This window comes from Pezoporus occidentalis, unplaced genomic scaffold (assembly GCF_034315485.1).
Source record: "Pezoporus occidentalis ecotype Australia unplaced genomic scaffold, CSIRO_AGI_Poc_V1 ctg49, whole genome shotgun sequence".
Lineage (NCBI taxonomy): Eukaryota > Metazoa > Chordata > Aves > Psittaciformes > Psittacidae > Pezoporus > Pezoporus occidentalis.
Window position 1 is genome coordinate 973,830 of NW_026915824.1, and position 19,526 is coordinate 993,355.

Genomic DNA, 19,526 nt, shown 5'->3' on the forward strand with positions numbered 1-19,526 from the left:
TCCTGGATCAATGGATTGGAACTTGTTGAATTATTGTAACTTGTGAATTCTCACTATTCTTCCTCCTTGCAGTTCTTGCCCATGATTTTATAAGCCAAAAGATTGGTAAAGATTTTTGCACTCAGGGGAAAAAGTACTCTTCAGCAGGGTGATTTTATTCTTTACTTAATCTTACTTTGGTGCTTCCTGTAGGAATTTCTCCTTTGCTACTCATGCATTCCCCTTCACCACAGCCTTTTTGCTTATTCAGAATCTGCCTTCAATCAGGTTGCCAATTTACTGCTCTCTTCCAAGGCAGACTTGCACATAGTTATGACAAAAATTCTTGTTTCATGTCCCAGCCACCAAATGCCATTTATGTATTCTGCTTGTACTGAGAGCCATTCCAAATGTCTATCTGCTGGTTCTGGGCCTTTCCAGCCTTCAAGAAAAATAAATAAATGAATAAAAATAAATAAATAAATAAATTATTTAAATGTTATTCCTTTTCCCAGCATCATTTTTGACTGATGAATCCTTAAAAGAATTTTCACGACCATTTTTGTTATGTGAAGGTCTGTAAGCTTTAAGTACCACCATTTTTCTCTATCGTCCAATCCAGACTTTCTATGTGAATCTTCAGTGGTAAGAAACTAGAAACTTCATAATCTTGTGGCAGGCTGAACTTTAGTCTGTACCAGCTCACATTCAGGCAACCTCTTGATCTAAGTCATTGTTAAAGAGACAAGAAAATGCCACTTTTTTCTATCAGTAAACAAGTAACTTTCTTAATTACCTCTTCTCATGAAGTCTCTGTTAGAGTTTCAAAGAAGTAGCTCATATGGATGCTGAATATAATGTCCATTCACTCATTGCTCCTGACCAGAACAAAGACAGTTATTTTTCTGGCTTGTGAAAAACGTGGCTTTTATTGTTTCTGCTGCTGATTACCTTATCCAAAGGGAATGTCTGGTCCTCTGTCAAAGAGTAAATAATAATCAAGCAAGCTAAGGAACAAATAAGAGTAGAAATTTAGCGCATGAAAATGTGCCTCTGTCATTCTAGAGAGAATCTTTCCTAACACTGAGAAATAATTTGGGGTAATCTTTTACTAAAAATATTATGCCCAGATTTTACGCTGAACTCAGACTGATTGGCACAGAACTCCAGGAATTGCGTGTTTTCTGTATATTGATGCAATGCAGATGTGACTGCAAACACAGTTGCAAGGTGTAAGTGATCCCCAGCTATGAAGTCTGAGTCCCAGAAAAAGCAGGAGTGTTCCAATTCCTGTTTGCACAGTCCTGCTTCAGCAGGAAGGATATCATTCCACCATGTCACTTTTATATTATAGAATAAGAAATAACAAGTACTTTTCTTTTCTAAACAAGTGGTATACCAGAATGGGTCATGCAAGACCTGAGAGTATGCTCTGGAAAAATACTTAAGGGTAACGTCATTTATGTGTAATCTGAAGCTGACAGTACAGTGCAGAATCAGTCTAATACAAAAGAAGGTTCTACCCAAAGTCAAATAAGAATAAAATTTACATGACAAAAAAAGATTAAAGTAACATTAAAAGAGAAAGTAATATTGTTCTGAATTTAATTTGCCATGCTGTATAGCTGGATGCTTACCATACTCTTACAGTGGCCTCTTTTTCCTTCTGTGATTTAACTTCCACATGATTTTATACACAAGGAACTGGGCTATGAAACAAAAAATATACTTGGTAAGATTTATCTTGGGGGGTGCAAACATTTGGCCAGATCTTAGCGGCATAAAATTCAAGACACATGACTCAGAAGTCGATCCGATCAGCCCATGGCATTAGACTTCAGCGTCACCAGTTAAATCAGATTCTTACAAAAAAGGTGCTTATGCGTATTGGACTGAATTTTCTTTTCTTTGACAAAGGTGTAATTGTTTTAGAGACTGGAAAATATTGCAAAGCAGGCTATATATATAATTTCGTTCCTGTTTTCCAAAACAACAGCAAACTGGAAAGTATAAGTGAGAAAAAATTAAGCAGGAACATCTTTTGAAGATTTCTTTATGAATTTACTTTTTGAAGGATTAGTAAAACTGCTATTTGAGAACTCTAGAGGTTTCCTACAACTGTATGTCTAAATGAATGAAAAGACTTAAAATATGTAAGTAAAACCCCATTTGTGTAGTTGCCTGACCAAGTAACCCATTTAATTTAAATTATAGTTGCATTGAACCTACTAGTAATTGTCATTTTGGATTGTTCTTACTTTCCATCTAGTCCTGTAGCATGTCTCAAGTATCTGCAGCCCATACCAGAGGCCTCAGAAGAAACTATCTGGACTCTGAGTGAACAGTGGAAGACTCTATTCCTCCTCTCAATACACACATATATTAAGCTCCTTTCTTCTGTATTAAGAGAGAAGAGAATGCATTCCATTTTAGATTTTTTTCAGACATGAAGTATTTCACCAGATCCTCTCTCAGTCACCTTAGTTTCATACAAAAAACCAAAACTGCCAGACCACTACCAAATTCCTTTGATTCTTCCATGTAAAGATGTGTCAAATACATGATTACTCATAGCACTTTAGAAAAAGTATTTTCTTGTCAGAGCATCTTATATGTAGGATATAGTAATTCACACATTGTCAGTAAACTCATACTGCACTATTATGAGAGGTAAAAGTTGTAGCCGTTTGTACAGTCAGCTCTTTTCAGTACTCTCTTAAACCAATAAGGTATCTTTCAGAAATACCAGATCTTAAATTAGACCAAATATATTTGAAATACATACCTGACAGGTACTACTGAACTTGCTGCAATAATTGGAGCAGCTTCACATTCTTTTCTAAATGCAAGGTCAGTACATTATTTTTATAAAAAATAGAAACTCAGAAAAAAGTGCATCTTTTTTACTTAGGTTTTGAGAAAAATTGTATCATAGTTGCTTTCTGCCTTATTGATTGAAAAATTCCCATCCTGAACACTGATGAATAATGTACACAGCTTTGTAATAAGAATTCTTTCCTTGCTACAGGCTGTTTCAGGCTGAATATTTCAGCTTGATTTTGCAGCTGTTTAACCAGGGAGCCTTTCAGATTTATAAGAAATCGTTTATAAAAATGACACATTAATCGTGCCTCCGGTCTGATGTGAATTTCTGTCTTCTGAAATTCAGAGGAAAATTTTTTCAGTGATTTAAAAAGAAAAGAAAAAACACCTATTCTATTGAAAACTCTTCATTTTCAACAAAGGAGAGTGCTAGCCTGGAGCTGCTGTGGCTGACTGTAACACCTAGAGCAATGCAATGAATTCTGTGAAAGAAGGCGTCCTGGGCAGCATGTTTCCAGCCTACACCCAGTTAGATAATTAAAACAAGCTTCATATTGAAATCCCATCTGTGCTCATGAAGGAAATGCAAGGTGGTCTGCCTCCCAGCCACGTATCTAACAAATTGGTTGCTTTACAAGAAAATAATAGATCACAGTGGACTACTGTAGTATATCATGCCTAGGTTTCACACCCTAGCCAGAACTGCTGCTGATGCGTATCCCTCTTTCTTGCAATAAATGTATAAACTACTCACTCTCCCTTTTTCAGTTTATAGGCAATGTTTTGTGAAAAGCTCTCACAACTTTCACTGGGACACAGGCAGGCTTGAAGACCAGCTTCAAGTACATTCTTCAAATTCCCCTAGTGCCTTTGTTTCACACTCCAGTTTTATAGCTGCCCCCACCTTGTTGAAGCTGGGCATGTATAAAGCTCCAGTCATTGAAATAAGCTGGCAGCATCTTCATTCAACCTTTTATTCAACTGTGAATAAAATAACCTTCATTCAACTGTGTGTAGACATTCCAGGACCCTTGCCATGTACATAACAGAATTACAAGCAAAAGCCTTTGTGGAACACAGTCCCAGCATTCTCTAAGATATTACTCTTCCATTGTTTCTCGGCCTTCTTTTTGCATTTTCCCTCATTTCTTCTCAGATTTCCTTTAGTCCCCACAGCTACACTCATCACACTGTCTAAAGCTATAAATATGAAAGGGTCAGGCAGACACACTGTCACGTATAAAAACAATCCTTTATTTTCACATCGAAACAGCTTCTGTTTTAATTACTTCTTTGAAAAGGTAATGAGTTTAAAATGTCCTTAGTTCACCTTCTTAGATATAGCCCAGCTCTGAACAGTTTTGTTACTACAGACATTTTTATGGTATACACACAAGAGTTTTCTTTCTTAATCCCCCACCTGAGAAAAGTATGAGAATCTGATGATAGTGCAAAGAACAGGAAGTCCACTGTGAGCACTGACAAGGACTAAAATGGATGCATGGATGCCTAAAGTTTGGCTTAGTGAGTGCACATTGAAGCCAGGATTGTGGTTAACTGTGCAAGTGCTGAGGCTCACTAAAGCTTCAAGTGAAAATGAGGTCTATTTGTAATTCAGCTCATACTACTCACTTATTTCATTCACCATACAGTTTTGACACACTTATTATGGGTAACGTATAAAAAGAGGAGGTCTAACATTTTTTGTGAAATGCTGGATGACTTGAGCTAACAAAGTGCAAAACGTATGAAAGGCGATGCATAAACATTTGTTAAATCCTCCCAAACTCTGCTACCAGGCAAGCATATATTATAGCCATCACTGTTCATAGTGATCATTGATTCAGTATTGCATTTCAGAAAATATTATACAAACGGACTACGGGTGACAAAATCTATCTCATAATGATTCTATCACTAATATTAACAAGATACAGTGTAAAAATTTTCATCTCTTTACCAAAAGTAGTTCTTCAGCTTTTTAATTAAACCGATCCTGGGTGATGCAGGGCACATATATTTATTGTGTGATTTGGCCTTTGCACCAAATCCTTTTGAAATTCCCAGCAGATTTGCTGATTTGACATGAGGTACAGATGCATGTCTCAAGAGCTGTGGAAAAAATAATGTATCGCATGTTTACTGGAAAGAACATGCCCTTTATAATACACTTTTTCTTTGATATACTGATAGCACATGTGGTCATAGAGAGTAATTTCTAATGTTAGGACGTGCCGATTCCCCGCAAGGATTAGTCAAACCAAAAGGTTTTATTCATATTTGCAAGTGAGCTGTCATAAGTGAGGTTTGTACCACTTCATTCCTATGTATTGATGTACCACCTACAAGTCAGGTGATGGCACTTTTGAACTCCAGATTCAAGTTTCCTGCAAAGCTTTGAAACCCGAAATCAAATATTCTCCACAAATTAAAAAATATATGTTAAAACAATTCCTCTCATTAAGGACAAGCACAGTGTTTTTAATTGGAAACACCTTCAGCAGCAACTAGTGGCTACTGCCTACAATATCTATATGGAAAAGAGAAGGCAAATATTGCCACACTTCAGATCCAGCTAGAACTTTAGTTTATCATAACCTGCTTGTCAGATGAACCTTGGTTTTAACACAAGAAAAATCTGCTTTCCCAAAAAATCCCAAATTCCAACAAAAACTGCCAAATCAAAACTTTTCCACCCAGAAATCAGAAAACATTTTTTACTGCAATTAAAATTATTCTTAGAAAAAGAAGAAAGAGTACCTTTTAACCACACATACTTGTAACACAGAAAGGAATACCAAGCTTAATTCTAAAATCATATGTAGGTGAGCTAATTTTGTGCTTTTAAACATCTCACCTGCTCCCTTACTACAGCTCCCATGGTCTCAAAAGCTCAGTCTATTAATCCTGACTGCTGAGCACCATCATGTAGATGGAGATTTTTCAGTGTGTTCATTTTCTGCCGTAAGTTTATGTCAGAGGGTTTTTGACAAAATGTTTTTCTCTTGCCAACCTGTATTTTACAAGAAAAGCTCTCCAGCATTCCAGCAGGCAGAATTTAATCTTACACTAGTGATTAACGATTTCCTGTAGAGAGATTTCTGAAAATGAGGTATACACACATATGCATCCAAGTAAATTCTAAGGCTGAGATTTTGCAATAAGATATTTGATGTAAATTAACATTCTTAATATCTACTACAGCCCCCAGAGTTACTCATAATGATATCTTGCCTGAGCTTCAGAATACTAAAGAAGCTCCTTCGTTTTTATGAAGGTTGTGATTAATGTTTGATACAGGCAACTAGCACATCATACAGTAAAACAAGAGAAGAGAAAACAGAATGGTGTTTTAATGAAAACAAAAAAATAGATGATCTTCAACCGCGCAACCATTTCATGCTGTATTTTTCTTTTGAAGAACATCATTCCTTCACATCCAAAGTCACAAATGTAAAAAAAAAATAAATAATCAGGCAACATTTTTCTTCTATTCTCCTTCCTACCCACCACCCTACCCATCAAGGAGACTGTACTACATCACATAATAGATTCTGACCACCACCTAGCACCAACCTGCTTCCAAATGCAGTATCATCATTTTGGATTATTTTACATACCATCTCCTCCACCCTCACCCATGTTCAACACAGATACTCAGACCTAGAGCCTTCACTTTTGAAAGTCATTTGAGAATCCATGCTTGACCTAGAACAGAGGAGAAGCCTTTCCGACTCATCTGTGTACCTTCGTGTCCAGAGCTGTTCTCTTGCACACACTGTTCGAGGTTTCAGAGAGAGTGTTTCAAATTTCACATAGGACTCTCTTGCAAGGTCAGCTTCCTTTGCAGTTTTTGGTTTCATACGAAGTTTTAAAAGTTTGTAGAGTAAGAAAAATATCACAGGTAAAACAACCACACATGCTGCACTGCTGGCCAATATCAGAATTGAAAACTGAGAGCTGCTTTCATCATTTAACCTATCAGTGGAGAAAATAATGCACTGCTCTTTTGTAGGTGGCACTCCTTTGGGTGAGACACATGCCATATATTGAGTACTAGGCTGCAAACCATCAATTGTGACTTTGTTTTTGCTAGAATCAGTGCTCAGAGGCAACATATCTTTCTCACCATACTTTGAGTATAACACGGTCACTGCAGAGCTGCTTGTGGCATTGACAGTTTTCCAAGTTAAGGTCACTCTTTCATCAGTTTCACTGATCACTCTTAGATTCTTTACGGTGACATTTTGCTCAGCCGTACTTGCTGCATTCAATGAAGTCTCCTCGCCTTTCTTGCCTATCTCCCCGGTCTGCTTTGTCTCCTCACTTTTCTTGGTTGGGTCCCCAGTCTGCTTTTTGATTCCATTTGTCACTGCCTTTGAATTCTTCTTTCCATCAGACATGGGCCTGGATTGCTTCTTGTCAGTAAACCTGATGTTTGTTGATACTTCAGTGCTAACCAGTGCTGTGGTGGTTGGTGTGGTGGGAAGAGGTGTGGTTCTCCTCTCAGGTTCCTGCTTCGATTCATCCTGAGTGGTATTCTGTCTCTGTGCCTCTTGTTTCCTTCCATACTTCTGTGGTGACACAGTTGTAGTAACTACACCAATCACTGTGACAGTGACAGCAGCTTCTGCCATTCCTGCTAAATTCTTGGCTTTACATCTGTATTCTCCTGCATCCTTGTATGAAATCCCTGTCAAGCTCATTATGGACCATCTGACACCCTCTCCAGGTGTTTCTTGAATTACTATAGAAAAATGCAAAGAGTAAAACATTATAAAAAGGGTAGGTAAAGAGAAAGGAAACATTATTAGACTGCTTCTTCCCTTATCTCTGCCAGGAAGAATCACATGTATTAAACTTAAAAAAAAAAAACAAGCCACACACACAAACTATGGAAGTCCCTGCCATATTATATCATTGCAGAAAAAGTGCTCAGCTTCAGTCAAAATGGAACTGAATATGTGGAGGACTTAGAATAGAATTTGCAATTTCACTGAGTAAAACAAAACCACATGAAGAGAAATCAAATATCTTAAAGCTGCTATGTGACTAGGAAATACAAGTCTCAGTGACTTGAAGTGACACTGAACACACTAGCCATTTAAAACATTTTTGGAAATGACCTTTGTCTTAAGATATTTCAGTAATTCAGGCTATTACCTTCTTCAGACTTGTGATTTAAGATAACTGTGAACTGCTTGGCATTAGCAATAAACATTTTTGTATTTAAGTTACTGCACAAATATCTATGACAGTAGCTAGAATTATATCAAGTATTCAAAATGGGTGTTGCAAATAAACAGCAAACATTTGAAAATAACATAGAAAATACTGTCCCCCTTTACTCAGCATTGGTGAGGCTAATGTGTTCCGTTTTGGGCCCCTCACTACAAGAAAGACACTGAGGTGCTGGAGCACGCACAACTGTCCCAGCCTCCCTTTTCCTTTACCCTTCCCCTGCTTCACCTATTCCCCCCCTTCATGAACATTGTTCTTATTACAAACCACATCCAGAATCAGAACAGTCTGTTGGACCTGTTCAGACCAAACCTCAACAAAGAATTTCCTAACAGCAGTTGCTGGCTACAATTGCCAGGTTGGTGCAATATCTGGTCCATTGTTACTCATTATAACGATCTCAAAGCACAGGCAACCCTCAATTTCAGGCTTTCCCATATCCTATAAAAGAGGAATTATACCTGTGTAGTTCACTGGTATATTGTCTGACCTAGTCCAAGTAAGCTGCGGTGTTGGGTACCCAGTCGCATCACAGCGTAGCAGAACGTTGCTTCCCAGTGGGGAAGTGATCTTCGTAGCTGATGTCATTACAGATGGTTTAAGACACTGCTCTAGCTCAGCCCTCTGGAACAGGATTCCCGCCAGGCTCTCAGGTCCACTACATGAAACCAATGGATCAAGAAGTACAACTGAGTTGACCACAATTTTGGAAAATTCAATTAGCTTTGAAATGCGACAATCGCAAAACCATGGGTTGTCCTGCAAACCTGAAACAGGGAGGGAAGAGGGGAAAGGAAGAAAGAAAAAATAATGCTGTCAGGCAATATATGAATATTGTGATTACAATATAATGCATGCCTACCACCAAGTACAAGCAAGGAGAACCATGGACCTATTCTGAGTTTTAGTTTGTTGGGTTTTTTTGTTTGTTTGGCTGATGGGTGGGGGAGATTTTGCAGAGGTGAGGAAGAACAGGATGAATGTTTATTAAGCTAAACTTTTCCTTCACAGAAGTTCACAGAAGTATAATAGATACAGGCACTACCTGTGTTTTGCTTTGATATTTACCTAGGAAAAAAAACCCACATTGAAAAGATGTCTTAAGCCTGTGCCTTCTGGAATGATAGCTTGTCAGGGCTATTGCATCTTATCACTCTCCTCTGCTCTGAGTCCTTTGGGCTCTTATAATTTGATCTTCTTTTTTCAATGCTTGCAGAGAAGATGATGGTTTAAGAGGTTATAGCTTTACACCAACATCTCTGTCCCTTGAAAAAAAAAAAAAAAGGCTAAGGAGAAAAAGCTTTAGGCCAATCAAATTTTTATCTGGCTTTGAACTTGTACCAATATCCTTAGAAATCCAACTTCAATTTAGGACAACCTCTGAAATGCATTCAAAAAGAATAGCAGAAGAGTAGAAAATGGGAAGGACCTTGAAAAAGCTGATGACTACAATGCTTTTATAATGGCATGCAAGAACACTATCTCTTCTATTAAAGGCTATAACGTTTGCTTCTTAATTCAAAAGTCTTTGATTGTGAGGCTTCTCTCCCTTGGTGAACCTACTATGGTGAAAGAGAGTAGCCATTTCTGAATCATATCAGTTTAAATCCTCAGCTGGTATTGATTACTCCATTGTGTTGACCTTCATAGAGCAACAGCAGCTTCACCAGGCAAAACACAACATAGCATATCACTCACAAGTTCAAATATTTTCTCATTTGGCTTATACATTTGGGCATACCTTTTTCTTTTTCCCAAGTATTAACAATAAGCAGAACTTACAGTCTGAAATAAGGGACAGTGCCCAAGAGCTCCATGCTATTGAAATTACTGATAAATGCAACAGACTGGTCATATCAATTAAACTAATGTTAAAAGAAAAATAGAACTGAAGCACCTGCTAATATTGTTCCTTTTTATTGTGTATTTTTAGGAATTATAGAAACAACTAATGAAAAAATTCTGCTTTTTTTTTCCTGGATGAAACCTGTAGAGGAAAGAATACACGAATAATTAACAACTGCTTCCTTTTGTCACCTGATCAAGATTAGGTTATTTTAAGCACAATGACAGTGATTGGTTAAAACTGTGGTAAACCCCAATTAATCCCTGCTCTTTAAAACAAGACTTGACCTGAAGAGACTCCGTAACTTTGACATCACAATCCAATTTCACCCCTTGCAGACAGAAGGGATTTTACATCTATTTGCTACTTACTGCCTGATGGAACAGGGAAGGAGAAATCAAGGAAACTGTATTAGCAACTGCTTGTCTTAAAAGCAAAAAACAAAGAAGAAAGGAAAAAAAAACCCACCAAGAAACAAAAAGAACCCTCCAAAATATATATATTTTTTTTCCCTGTGAACTTCACACCTATACTCACAAGCATAAGAGATACCATCCAAATGTTTTCCATATGTCTGGGCATCAGCTGCTTGTGGTTGATATAAAATAAAAATTCTGCCAATTAAACACGTGTATGTAACTATTTGTGCTCATCTTTTAAATCAGGGAAGCTTTAGTTTGTAGTTAGAGACGATATTCCTGGGTTTGGGTTTTTTTTTTGCATTCTCACTTATAAGGTGTCAATTTTTCTCACTGCAGTAAGAAAGAGACTATATGAGTATTTGAAAATTAAATTCCCCTAAGGTGTAAGAGGGAAGACAGGATCCCCTTGAAATCAGCCCTCAACTACCAGAGTTAATCCATAGCAAAATGCTGCTAAAATGCAAGTGAACTCCCAGCATAATCTCTGTGCTAGCCAGAGGACAGAAGCACAGAGTAGCTGTGCTACAAGTAGGAGGCAGGGCAGGTGCTCTAGGTCCACAGCATTAATCAGGATAGATTTGCAGCATCAGTAAGGGCTCCATTCCCACATACCAGGCAGCAGATTCTCCCTTACATTAAATGTTACTGAAGGTATTTCTTCTGCAATGATTCCTCATCGTACAAGATTTACTACAAGAAAGGATGGGGTTTATTACTGTTTCTAACACCACTCTCAGCAGTCAAAGGCCTTTCAAATAGAATCATTTAAGATGGAAAAGACTTTTAAGATTGAATCCAACCATAAACCTGACAATGCCAAGTTCATCACTAAACCACATCCCTATGTGCCACAACTACACATCTTTTAAATACCCCCAGGAAGAGCAATTCAACCACTTCCCTGGGCAGCCTGCTCCGGTGCCTGACAACCCTTTAAGTGAAGAAATTTTTCCTAACATATATAAGTACATGGCTTTCATATTCTCCCAGTGTCCTAAAGAAGACCCAAAGTTGTTAACAGTAACTGTCAAAAAATGACAAAATTGAAACAATGATGAAGTAAAGATGCATAGTCCTTAGACTGGATGAGTGTTTAGTTCAGTCCAGGACACAGGTCTGACCACCTCAGATCATTCCAAAGGACTGGTTTCAGCTTCAGAGGAGGACTGTAGTCACAGAAGACTGTAATTCCATGCTTTAATGCAAAGAAAGCGTTACTTCAGTTAGTCACTTTATCTCCCCCATCCATTATGCTTCCCAGTGGAACTGCCTAAATAAACAGGACCCATAAAAATAAATATAATATATACTGTAGGAGTTCCTTCCTTGCCTCCACGGCTCATTCCTTCTATTTGTCTGTGTCTTGCCAATATCTGACAGTATCCACACTATCTTTAGTAAACTTGCACAGCCACTGTAAGTCATCAAGTCATGTGAATTTCCAAAATGGAAAGATGAAAACACTACTGAGTTGGGAGCAAGGAAAAAACACTGAATTTGATTATACCTCAGTTAGCTATTGAAGAGAACATAAATAGAAATGTAAACCTAGTTTCCAAACTACAAAGGGCATTCTGAGCTGTAACAACTTGTGTTTAAAAGATGATAAAAGCGACAACAAACACATTAAAGAATAAAGGAAATGACTGAAAAAAATGGGAAAGAAAAAAAAGGAGTAAAAAGAAAAAGGAGGAAAAAAAAAAAGAAAAAAAGAAACCGCAAAAGATGGGGAGCTTTAAAAAAGGAATAAGATGGAATTCCTGCTGGAAAATAATTTCCTAAGAAGAGAAAATAAAAATAATGCTAAGTCTCCAATGACATGTGCATCTGATGGAACAGCAAGTCTTTAGAAACCCTGGATTCTTTTCTAGAAATATTAAAGTAACTTGTTGACCTAAGTACTAACCAAGGCACAATACACACTGATAAATACTTATGCATTGCAATGTAACCAATGCAGTGTATTTTAACATTCAATAGGGACCATAAACTGCTCTAAAAGCCTTTCTATATTCTAGATATAGCATACTTTAAACTTACTCTCACACAATTATACATATGTTTGCACATACAATGCCAAATATGTGTACACATGAGTCTGTGCATGCGCATTTTTGCAGTCTTCCCAATAAGGAGGGTTTCCCCATGCTGTGTCAATATGGACTTTAGCATTCAAAATAGATGTGAGTGAAATTTCCTTTGTAAATCAGTAACCATTCTCAGGCCTTAACTTGTATAATATACTGTTTTTCACTTGCTGTAAAATGACAGTATATTAAATATTCAAGTACTGGGATGATGGAAATATTCACCACAGCTTGGGACAACTTACACAAGGCTCTCTTCCAACTGAAGCTACAAGATTTTTGATCCAAGGTTCCAAAACAGCAAAGCCCACTTCCCGCACTGTGCCCAGTGTTTCCTATACACAGTAATTGCTAGGGAGTAGTTTCAGGAAAAGAAGCATCTACCCAATGGCCCAGCATAACAGCTGGGAGCCTGATGGACCTGCAGCATTCAAATTTTTGGCACCTCTACATATAGCAGAAGCAAGATCTCATCTAACTGCCACTCTATCAAATACTGGATTCCTCTGTTCCTCTCGGCAACCCACTAGATACAATTTTCCATATGGAAAATGCCACTGCCATCATTCGTGCCAGAAATTTCACTCTGTACAGCAGCCAGTGCTCAAACTTAGCTGTGATTTGGATCAAAGTATTAGGCTATAGCTCCAGAGGTAACTAAGAGAGGGCCAGATGAGCTCACACACTGGTCATTCAATCATTTCCACAGTTTAGTTGTCATCTCACTCCACAGCTTTGTTTTGAACTGTTCAAAAGGGCAGTTTCCAAGACAAAGTCATCTGTGGCTCCTGAGGCAATTCACACTTCAGGGATTGCTCCCTGAAAGGCTGTGGATGAGACCACACTAAACACAGGTCTCTCTATCCCATTCTTCCCCATGATGTAAGTGCATCAGGCTTTGCCCCTCCAAACTATCCTGCATAAGTATCAGGCGTACAACATTCTATGGGTTGCAATACAATTCTTAATTATTTCTGGCAGCTTGAACTGAAGAAAACACATCCCCACCTCCACAGTTACATTTTAGGGTCTCTTAAGCATCTCTTAGGACCCACAGAGAACAGTGTGGAACAGCCAGTCAGTTTAACAGAGAGCTGGCCCTAAATTCTGTGGATGACAGCCAGAGTGAGCCATTTGGCCATAGGACCAGGAATCATTCCCTGACCCTTTTTCATTTAGGATAGTGTCCACAGAGGAAAATCATATAGTGAGAGGTAATAAAAAAAGCCAAAACCCTAAGTACAGTTATGAATTGGAATAAAGAGATGCTAACATGCCAGTCCCCTGGCAGAAGTAGTCTATGGCTCCCCCAAGAACCCTTGAAGTAAACATGGGAAACCTGAGCTTTCTCTTACATGCAACCTTCTTGATGCTCAGTCAAGATACTGAAGACAAAATTGCTTCCTGGTGTCAGAAAATATGTATGCACGAACACGTGAGTTCGGGCTCTTGGTTTGACAGAACTAGGAGAGAAGCCAGCTCAAGTAGTAACTGCTTACACTAAGTTGAATTGGGCTGCTGTCTTCCTGACTAGACAAAACCAGCATTTATTTACTCTGGGTTCCAGCTTCTAGCAGACCTCTGGTTGCATACTATTCCAGGCAGGTACATAGGCTAGGCTGAGTGCTCCTACAGAGAAGAGCTGGAGCACATAGGACACTCTTGAGCATCAAAGTCTGCAATTGTGGCTATTACATTTTAAAGAAACCTTTCTTTTAAAAACCCAAAGGAGTCCAAAGGCAACCAGTAACTACGGTAAAAAGAGGAGGAAGGGGTAACCCAACAAGCAAAACCAACAACAAAACCACACAAAACAAAAAACAAATCAAAACAAAAAAAGAAATGGTGTGATTAGTTAAGGCAGCAAATGGGGAAGGAAAACGTATGAAAGGTTACTTCTATAAGAGATGGTCATTAGTTTTTCTGTATGTTCATCTTATGTAGGACAAGAGGTAATCAGCTTAGTTTTCAGTAAGGGAGATTGAGGTTATATATTAAGAGAAACTTTCTCACTGTCCTCATAGATAAGCACTGGAGGAGGTTACCAGAGAAGCTCTGGAAAGGTCAGGCCACAGGCCTTAAGAACAACACTGATCTAACCAGAACAGTTCATTTTATCTGGATCTGCATTCCAGCAGGCTACAGGATGGCCTTTTTGAAATCCTACCTGATCACATACCTTTGTGATCCTTATCTCTTGCCTCAGAGGAGAATATTTATGGGTTACATTTCTCCTCCCTTGGGCTTCAGCAATCCTGGTAGAGACAGAAGAGGTGTTAGAAGAACACATCTTTCTCCTGTTCTGACATCTCCTATGGTTGGAGCATTACAGAGACATCTCAACTCCTACGTCATCTTTCTAGCCTGATAGTTTCTGTCAGCCATTCATTCCTGAAAAACAACTGCTTTGTAGTGGTCCATCAACAGCAACCTAAGGATGAGCTCCTGGCAGTGAGTGGGAGTGGTATAACTACCACTTTGCAAGCTCCAGTAATATAATAAAACTAACACTCAGTGGAGACTAAGTCAGCTTGTCAAAATAACCCATGACACAAAAAGTACTGCACTTTTTAATCTCCAGAGGAAGGGGATGTTTTCTTATTCACCAGTGAGTTTCTTATACAGCAAGCACTGCCTGTCTTCATTGGAATGTATTCATCAGAAGGCTATATGATGTCAATGAAAGAAAATTCAGCTAATAACTCACAGCTTACCTAAGGTATATTTACCCAACACAATGAAAGTACTAACTGGCATTCTACATCCTCAGATCGAAATCTTTAAAAACTTCACAGAGCCTACCTCAGCACGTACCATTATAAAAAGAGAAGCAAGGCATTCTTTGAACCCCTCTGGAGGTCTGTATTCAAACCCGGCTGTAGTTCATAAGTGAAAATGATCCAAACATCACATTTCAAGTCTCTAGGGGACTCAATGTTGGCACAAGAAGGTTTGCCAGGACTAGAGGACGCTGGCAAACTACCTGCACCAACAAAGGCTGCAGATGGTTGTCAAGGGGGGAAGGGAAAGAGAAAAGTCTGTGTGGGTTTGAAGCTTTTTGGTATTTTGGGTTTCTTAGTTGGTTGGCTGTTTTGGTTTTTAAGCAGTGAGGGCTTTGTAAGACAAGGGACTCCCACATGAGATCATCAGGAGAATTTAGATCTAGCACAGTCAGCTCCTACTTCACTGCCTTTAGTATGGGGGCAGGGAAAAAGAGTACTGAGTTGGATACACTTTTACAGCTTTTTCTTTTAATCCTGAATAGATGAAGATCCTATTAATGCCGCAAACCTAGAGTTACCATTCATGTGTGAAACTCATTCAGCCTGCTTGCATCTGTGAAGCTACTTCTCTACAATCTCCCCTGAATAAGAGTTTTAAATTGCAGATTCTGCTGTGAAACAAAGCAGTTGAACAACTGGACACTGAATAGTGGGGATTAGATCAAGAGACTGGAAATACTGGGCAGTACAATGTTGGGCAGATCTTTACCAGTGGGTGTAAAACTGCTCCAGTAGAGAGAGACACAGATGGCTTTCCTCCCTTCCTCCTGCTACGCTACAAAACCATCAAAACATCCACTTATGCACAAACAGTGACAGAAGAGAACACTATTGATAGAACTTTTCCAGCCATGTTCTGAGACTGCAGAAGAGAATGGGGTTACTTAGAATAAGATACAGCACAAAGTCACAAACAGAACTGATGTGATGGTATACTGGACAGATGGAATAAAAGTATGAAAAAAAATCAGAGTCTGGACAAACTATTCTTAAACACATACCTTAAATACTATAAAAGTACCTTCAACACTATAAAAAGTGCTGTGAAGTTGTAGGGATCAGATTCCTATTCTCTCTCACATATTAACATGAAAATTTGGGAAAAATATAGGGTTTAATTTAAAGCAATGCAAGGTCAACAGGAATCACAGGGACGGCAGAGCCACCCCCTTTTGAGCTGCCAACATTGTCTGCAGCACTGTGTCTCGGGACATGCTTCATATGAGCATCAACTCTAGCTACTTGCTTGGCTTGTGAGCCAATGGAAAAAATAGTTGCAAATGGATATGCTTGCAGTTGCCACCACATACAGTGATGAGGGAAATGTCATCCAAAACTCAATTTCTGGAAGTTCTACATTTCTATGGATATCGAGCGCTCCATAAGGCCTGTATTCTGGCAGACCAGAATCTCATAGATTTTACTTTAATTTTATAACCTTGAGATAACAACATGCATCGAGATCACTATCTTCATTTTATAGTTTTCCACCAACAAGAAATAAACAAATAAAGAATCACTGAGCAAACCAGAGGACTGACCCAGATAAAACCCACTCTCCCAAATCCCAGGCTGGTCCCCTACCTGCTCTCACTTTCAGCTTAACATTTAGGTACATTTTAATAAGGAATGAGACAAGCTGTTTAACATACCCAAAATGACTCTCTGGGTCACTAGACTGTCTCTGCTCTTAGACAGGACAGATTCTGAGAAGGGGGGCCAAATGTCCATCAAGTCTGATGGCAGGGTGGTTAGCTTGTTGCTGGATATATCCAGGTAGGTGAGGTTTTTTAGGTACCGGCCAGCATCAGCAGGAATGCTGGTTACTTTATTATTGTGTAAATCAAGAGTCCGTAGGTTGGGCATCTCTGCCAGTGATTCCCAAGGGAACGTCGAGAGCAGATTACCATCCAGCCGTAGCTCATGCAGTTGTTTCAGGTTATAGAAACTGCTGATATCAATGTTTGCCACGCAGTTGTAAGTTACCCACAGGTATTTGAGATCTACTAGGTAGTAAAAGGCTTCAGTTGGAATCCTTCGTATGACAGTTTTCTCTATACGAAGTTTTACAGTATCCACAGGAACATTTACGGGGATCTCATACATGTCAGGATCATTACAGAGTACAGACCTAGCATCAGGAAGAAAGACACAAAAAAAATAGGGGAGAAAAAGGAGAAAGATATTGACATTTCTTTACCAGAAATTTGCATTTTAGATTTAAATGCAGATACTATTACTTTCTGCAACACTACTAGAAGAATAAAGAATGTCAGCTCAAGAGCAGTCCTCTGCATTTAAAAATCAAAAAGGAAAATAGGGAGTTTCTAAATATATTACAAAAAAGAAAACCCACAAAATACTTTCATGTGAAGTTTAATTTGCTTTATTATAAAGCATATAAGCACCATCCTCTGTCATCTGTTCTATTGACAACTGAAAAACAGAAGCCATTGTATAAGGAATAATGCATGCATGTATCTCAAGTGGGAACTGCATGCCATTTGTGTTACTAAAATTCAGAAATTTGGATTACTAATTTCTATTTTTTTCTGCATGATGAAGATTCAAAGTATTTGTCTATATTTACCTTTCAGAACAGACTGAAAAATGAAAATGTTAACATATTTCTCTAAAGGAGAGCTTTCTAGCCTTCTTTCTGTTGTCTGAAAAAAAATTCCTGCTTTTTAGAGGTGCTAAGAACTTTCTGCTCCCACTGATTTTATTGAAATGGGATCTCTCAGCATTTTCAAGAATCAGTTTGCTTCCATTTCTGTGGAATAAGTTGTTTGCACTCATCAGCTTTAAGATTTCCCTCCCCTCAATAAGACGACATCTAATGTTGTCCCCCTTTTTTCTATATTTTTTCTTTATTTTACTTTCTCCTCATGCAGCTTTATACTGGGTATATTGTGACAAATAGCAATGAGAAACTGTATCTCCCAAAACTGATATGACAATACCCAGAGTATCAAACTTCAAATTAACCTCTACAGTACCAAAAAATCATATGATTTTCCTGTAGATTAAAAAAGAAGAAACTACTGTATTTATTTAAACCAGAATTACCTTACAGTAGACAATTAGTTTCTGAAAATAGAAAGGACATTACAATAGTAGGAAAATCATGGAGCAGAAAGAAATTGCCTTCTGCAAGACCTGAAGATTTAAAGTAGCTGTTTGAAAAGTACAGAGCCATAATCACCATCTGTTCCTATTCAGGAATGCTTCTAGCTGTACAATACCGGCATAAAAGATGCCTTTATTTCAACTATGCTAGAACAAATTTGCAACGTATGAAAATGTTATTTCCAATTTCTTCATCCCTTTTCCTTATAAATTGCCTTGTACGACAAAGAATAAAACATATACCTTGCTCCAGCGCCATCGCTTCTGCCATGGTAAACGCAAGTGCATTGTGAAGGACAAAAACCATGCAGTTCTTCAAGAAAGGTCATGAGGAGGTAGAAATAAACAAATAGATACATGACTTCTCCCCAGCAGAACTGATATGGAAAAAATTAAAACTTCATTCCTAGGCACTCATGTGCAGTGTGCTACGAATGTGAATGCAGACATCCATTTAGTAACAGCAGATTACATCAGATTAACTGAGATCTGTAGTTGCTTAACCTTCAAATGTATCCTGAAATGGATCAGTTAAGCCAGTTCATTCTTTATTCTGTTAGAACAACACACTGTTTCCAGGCATATCCAGCATGTTTCAAGGCTATTTTAATAGATAGCTTGCAAAGTTAGCATGTAATAAAATGCTTCTTTGCTCCTTCTAAGAGGCAATGCATTAGTTACTGTCCATAAAATGTTCCAAGGTTCCTGGAGGAAATCTAGTACAGCATGAGGCTATTGCATGGCATTTTCTTTAATACTGAAAATTGCAAATGAATAGGAAGCCAGAGCTAGATTCCAGAGTTCATTAAAAAATCCTGTAAAAACAGGCTTTTTTTGACAAAAACAAAACAACCCACCCATGTGAATAAGTTACACAATGCAAAGGCAAACTTCATATTCATGCATACGCAATAACAGAAGATATTTATTCTAAAATTCTGAGTATCATCAAGAGTGCATATACTAGCATTCATAAATAGATGTATACACAGTCATCTTTTCCATCCTGAATAAATCACCTCACCAAAGGTATTTTTTGAAAACTACACAACAGACCTATATGACCATGAGATTGACTTAGAAATTATGAGAAATAACTATAAATATTTATTCAGTTTTATATGCTTCCCACATGTCAAGATTGAGGGTACAGTTTGTCTCATTTTCAGTATTTGCTGTGCAGTCACAAGCACTATTACTAAATAGTTTCTGTTAC

General features: G+C 38.1%; 1 protein-coding gene across 1 annotated transcript; it reads right to left on the reverse strand.

Moving 5' to 3' along the window:
- Positions 1 to 4,909: 4,909 nt before the first annotated feature.
- Positions 4,910 to 19,499, reverse strand: LRIT3 (leucine rich repeat, Ig-like and transmembrane domains 3). Its single transcript, XM_062636636.1, has 4 exons — positions 18,554 to 19,499; positions 16,834 to 17,312; positions 8,505 to 8,810; positions 4,910 to 7,549 (listed from the first exon to the last, which is right to left on the reverse strand). The coding sequence occupies exons 1-4, from the start codon at positions 18,667 to 18,669 to the stop codon at positions 6,447 to 6,449; spliced, it is 2,004 nt and encodes a 667-aa protein (XP_062492620.1). The 5' UTR covers positions 18,670 to 19,499; the 3' UTR covers positions 4,910 to 6,446.
- Positions 19,500 to 19,526: the final 27 nt, after the last annotated feature.

Bases quoted from the DNA above. Each gene is read 5' to 3' on its own strand.
- LRIT3 (XM_062636636.1), bottom strand. From the start codon at position 18,669: ATGTATCTATTTGTTTATTTCTACCTCCTCATGACCTTTCTTGAAGAA. The intron at 8,811-16,833 runs GTATGTTAAACA...TCCCTGTTTCAG, and splicing joins GACCCAGAGAGTCATTTTGG to GTTTGCAGGACAACCCATGG. The intron at 7,550-8,504 runs GTATAATTCCTC...ATTTTTCTATAG, and splicing joins TATACCAGTGAACTACACAG to TAATTCAAGAAACACCTGGA.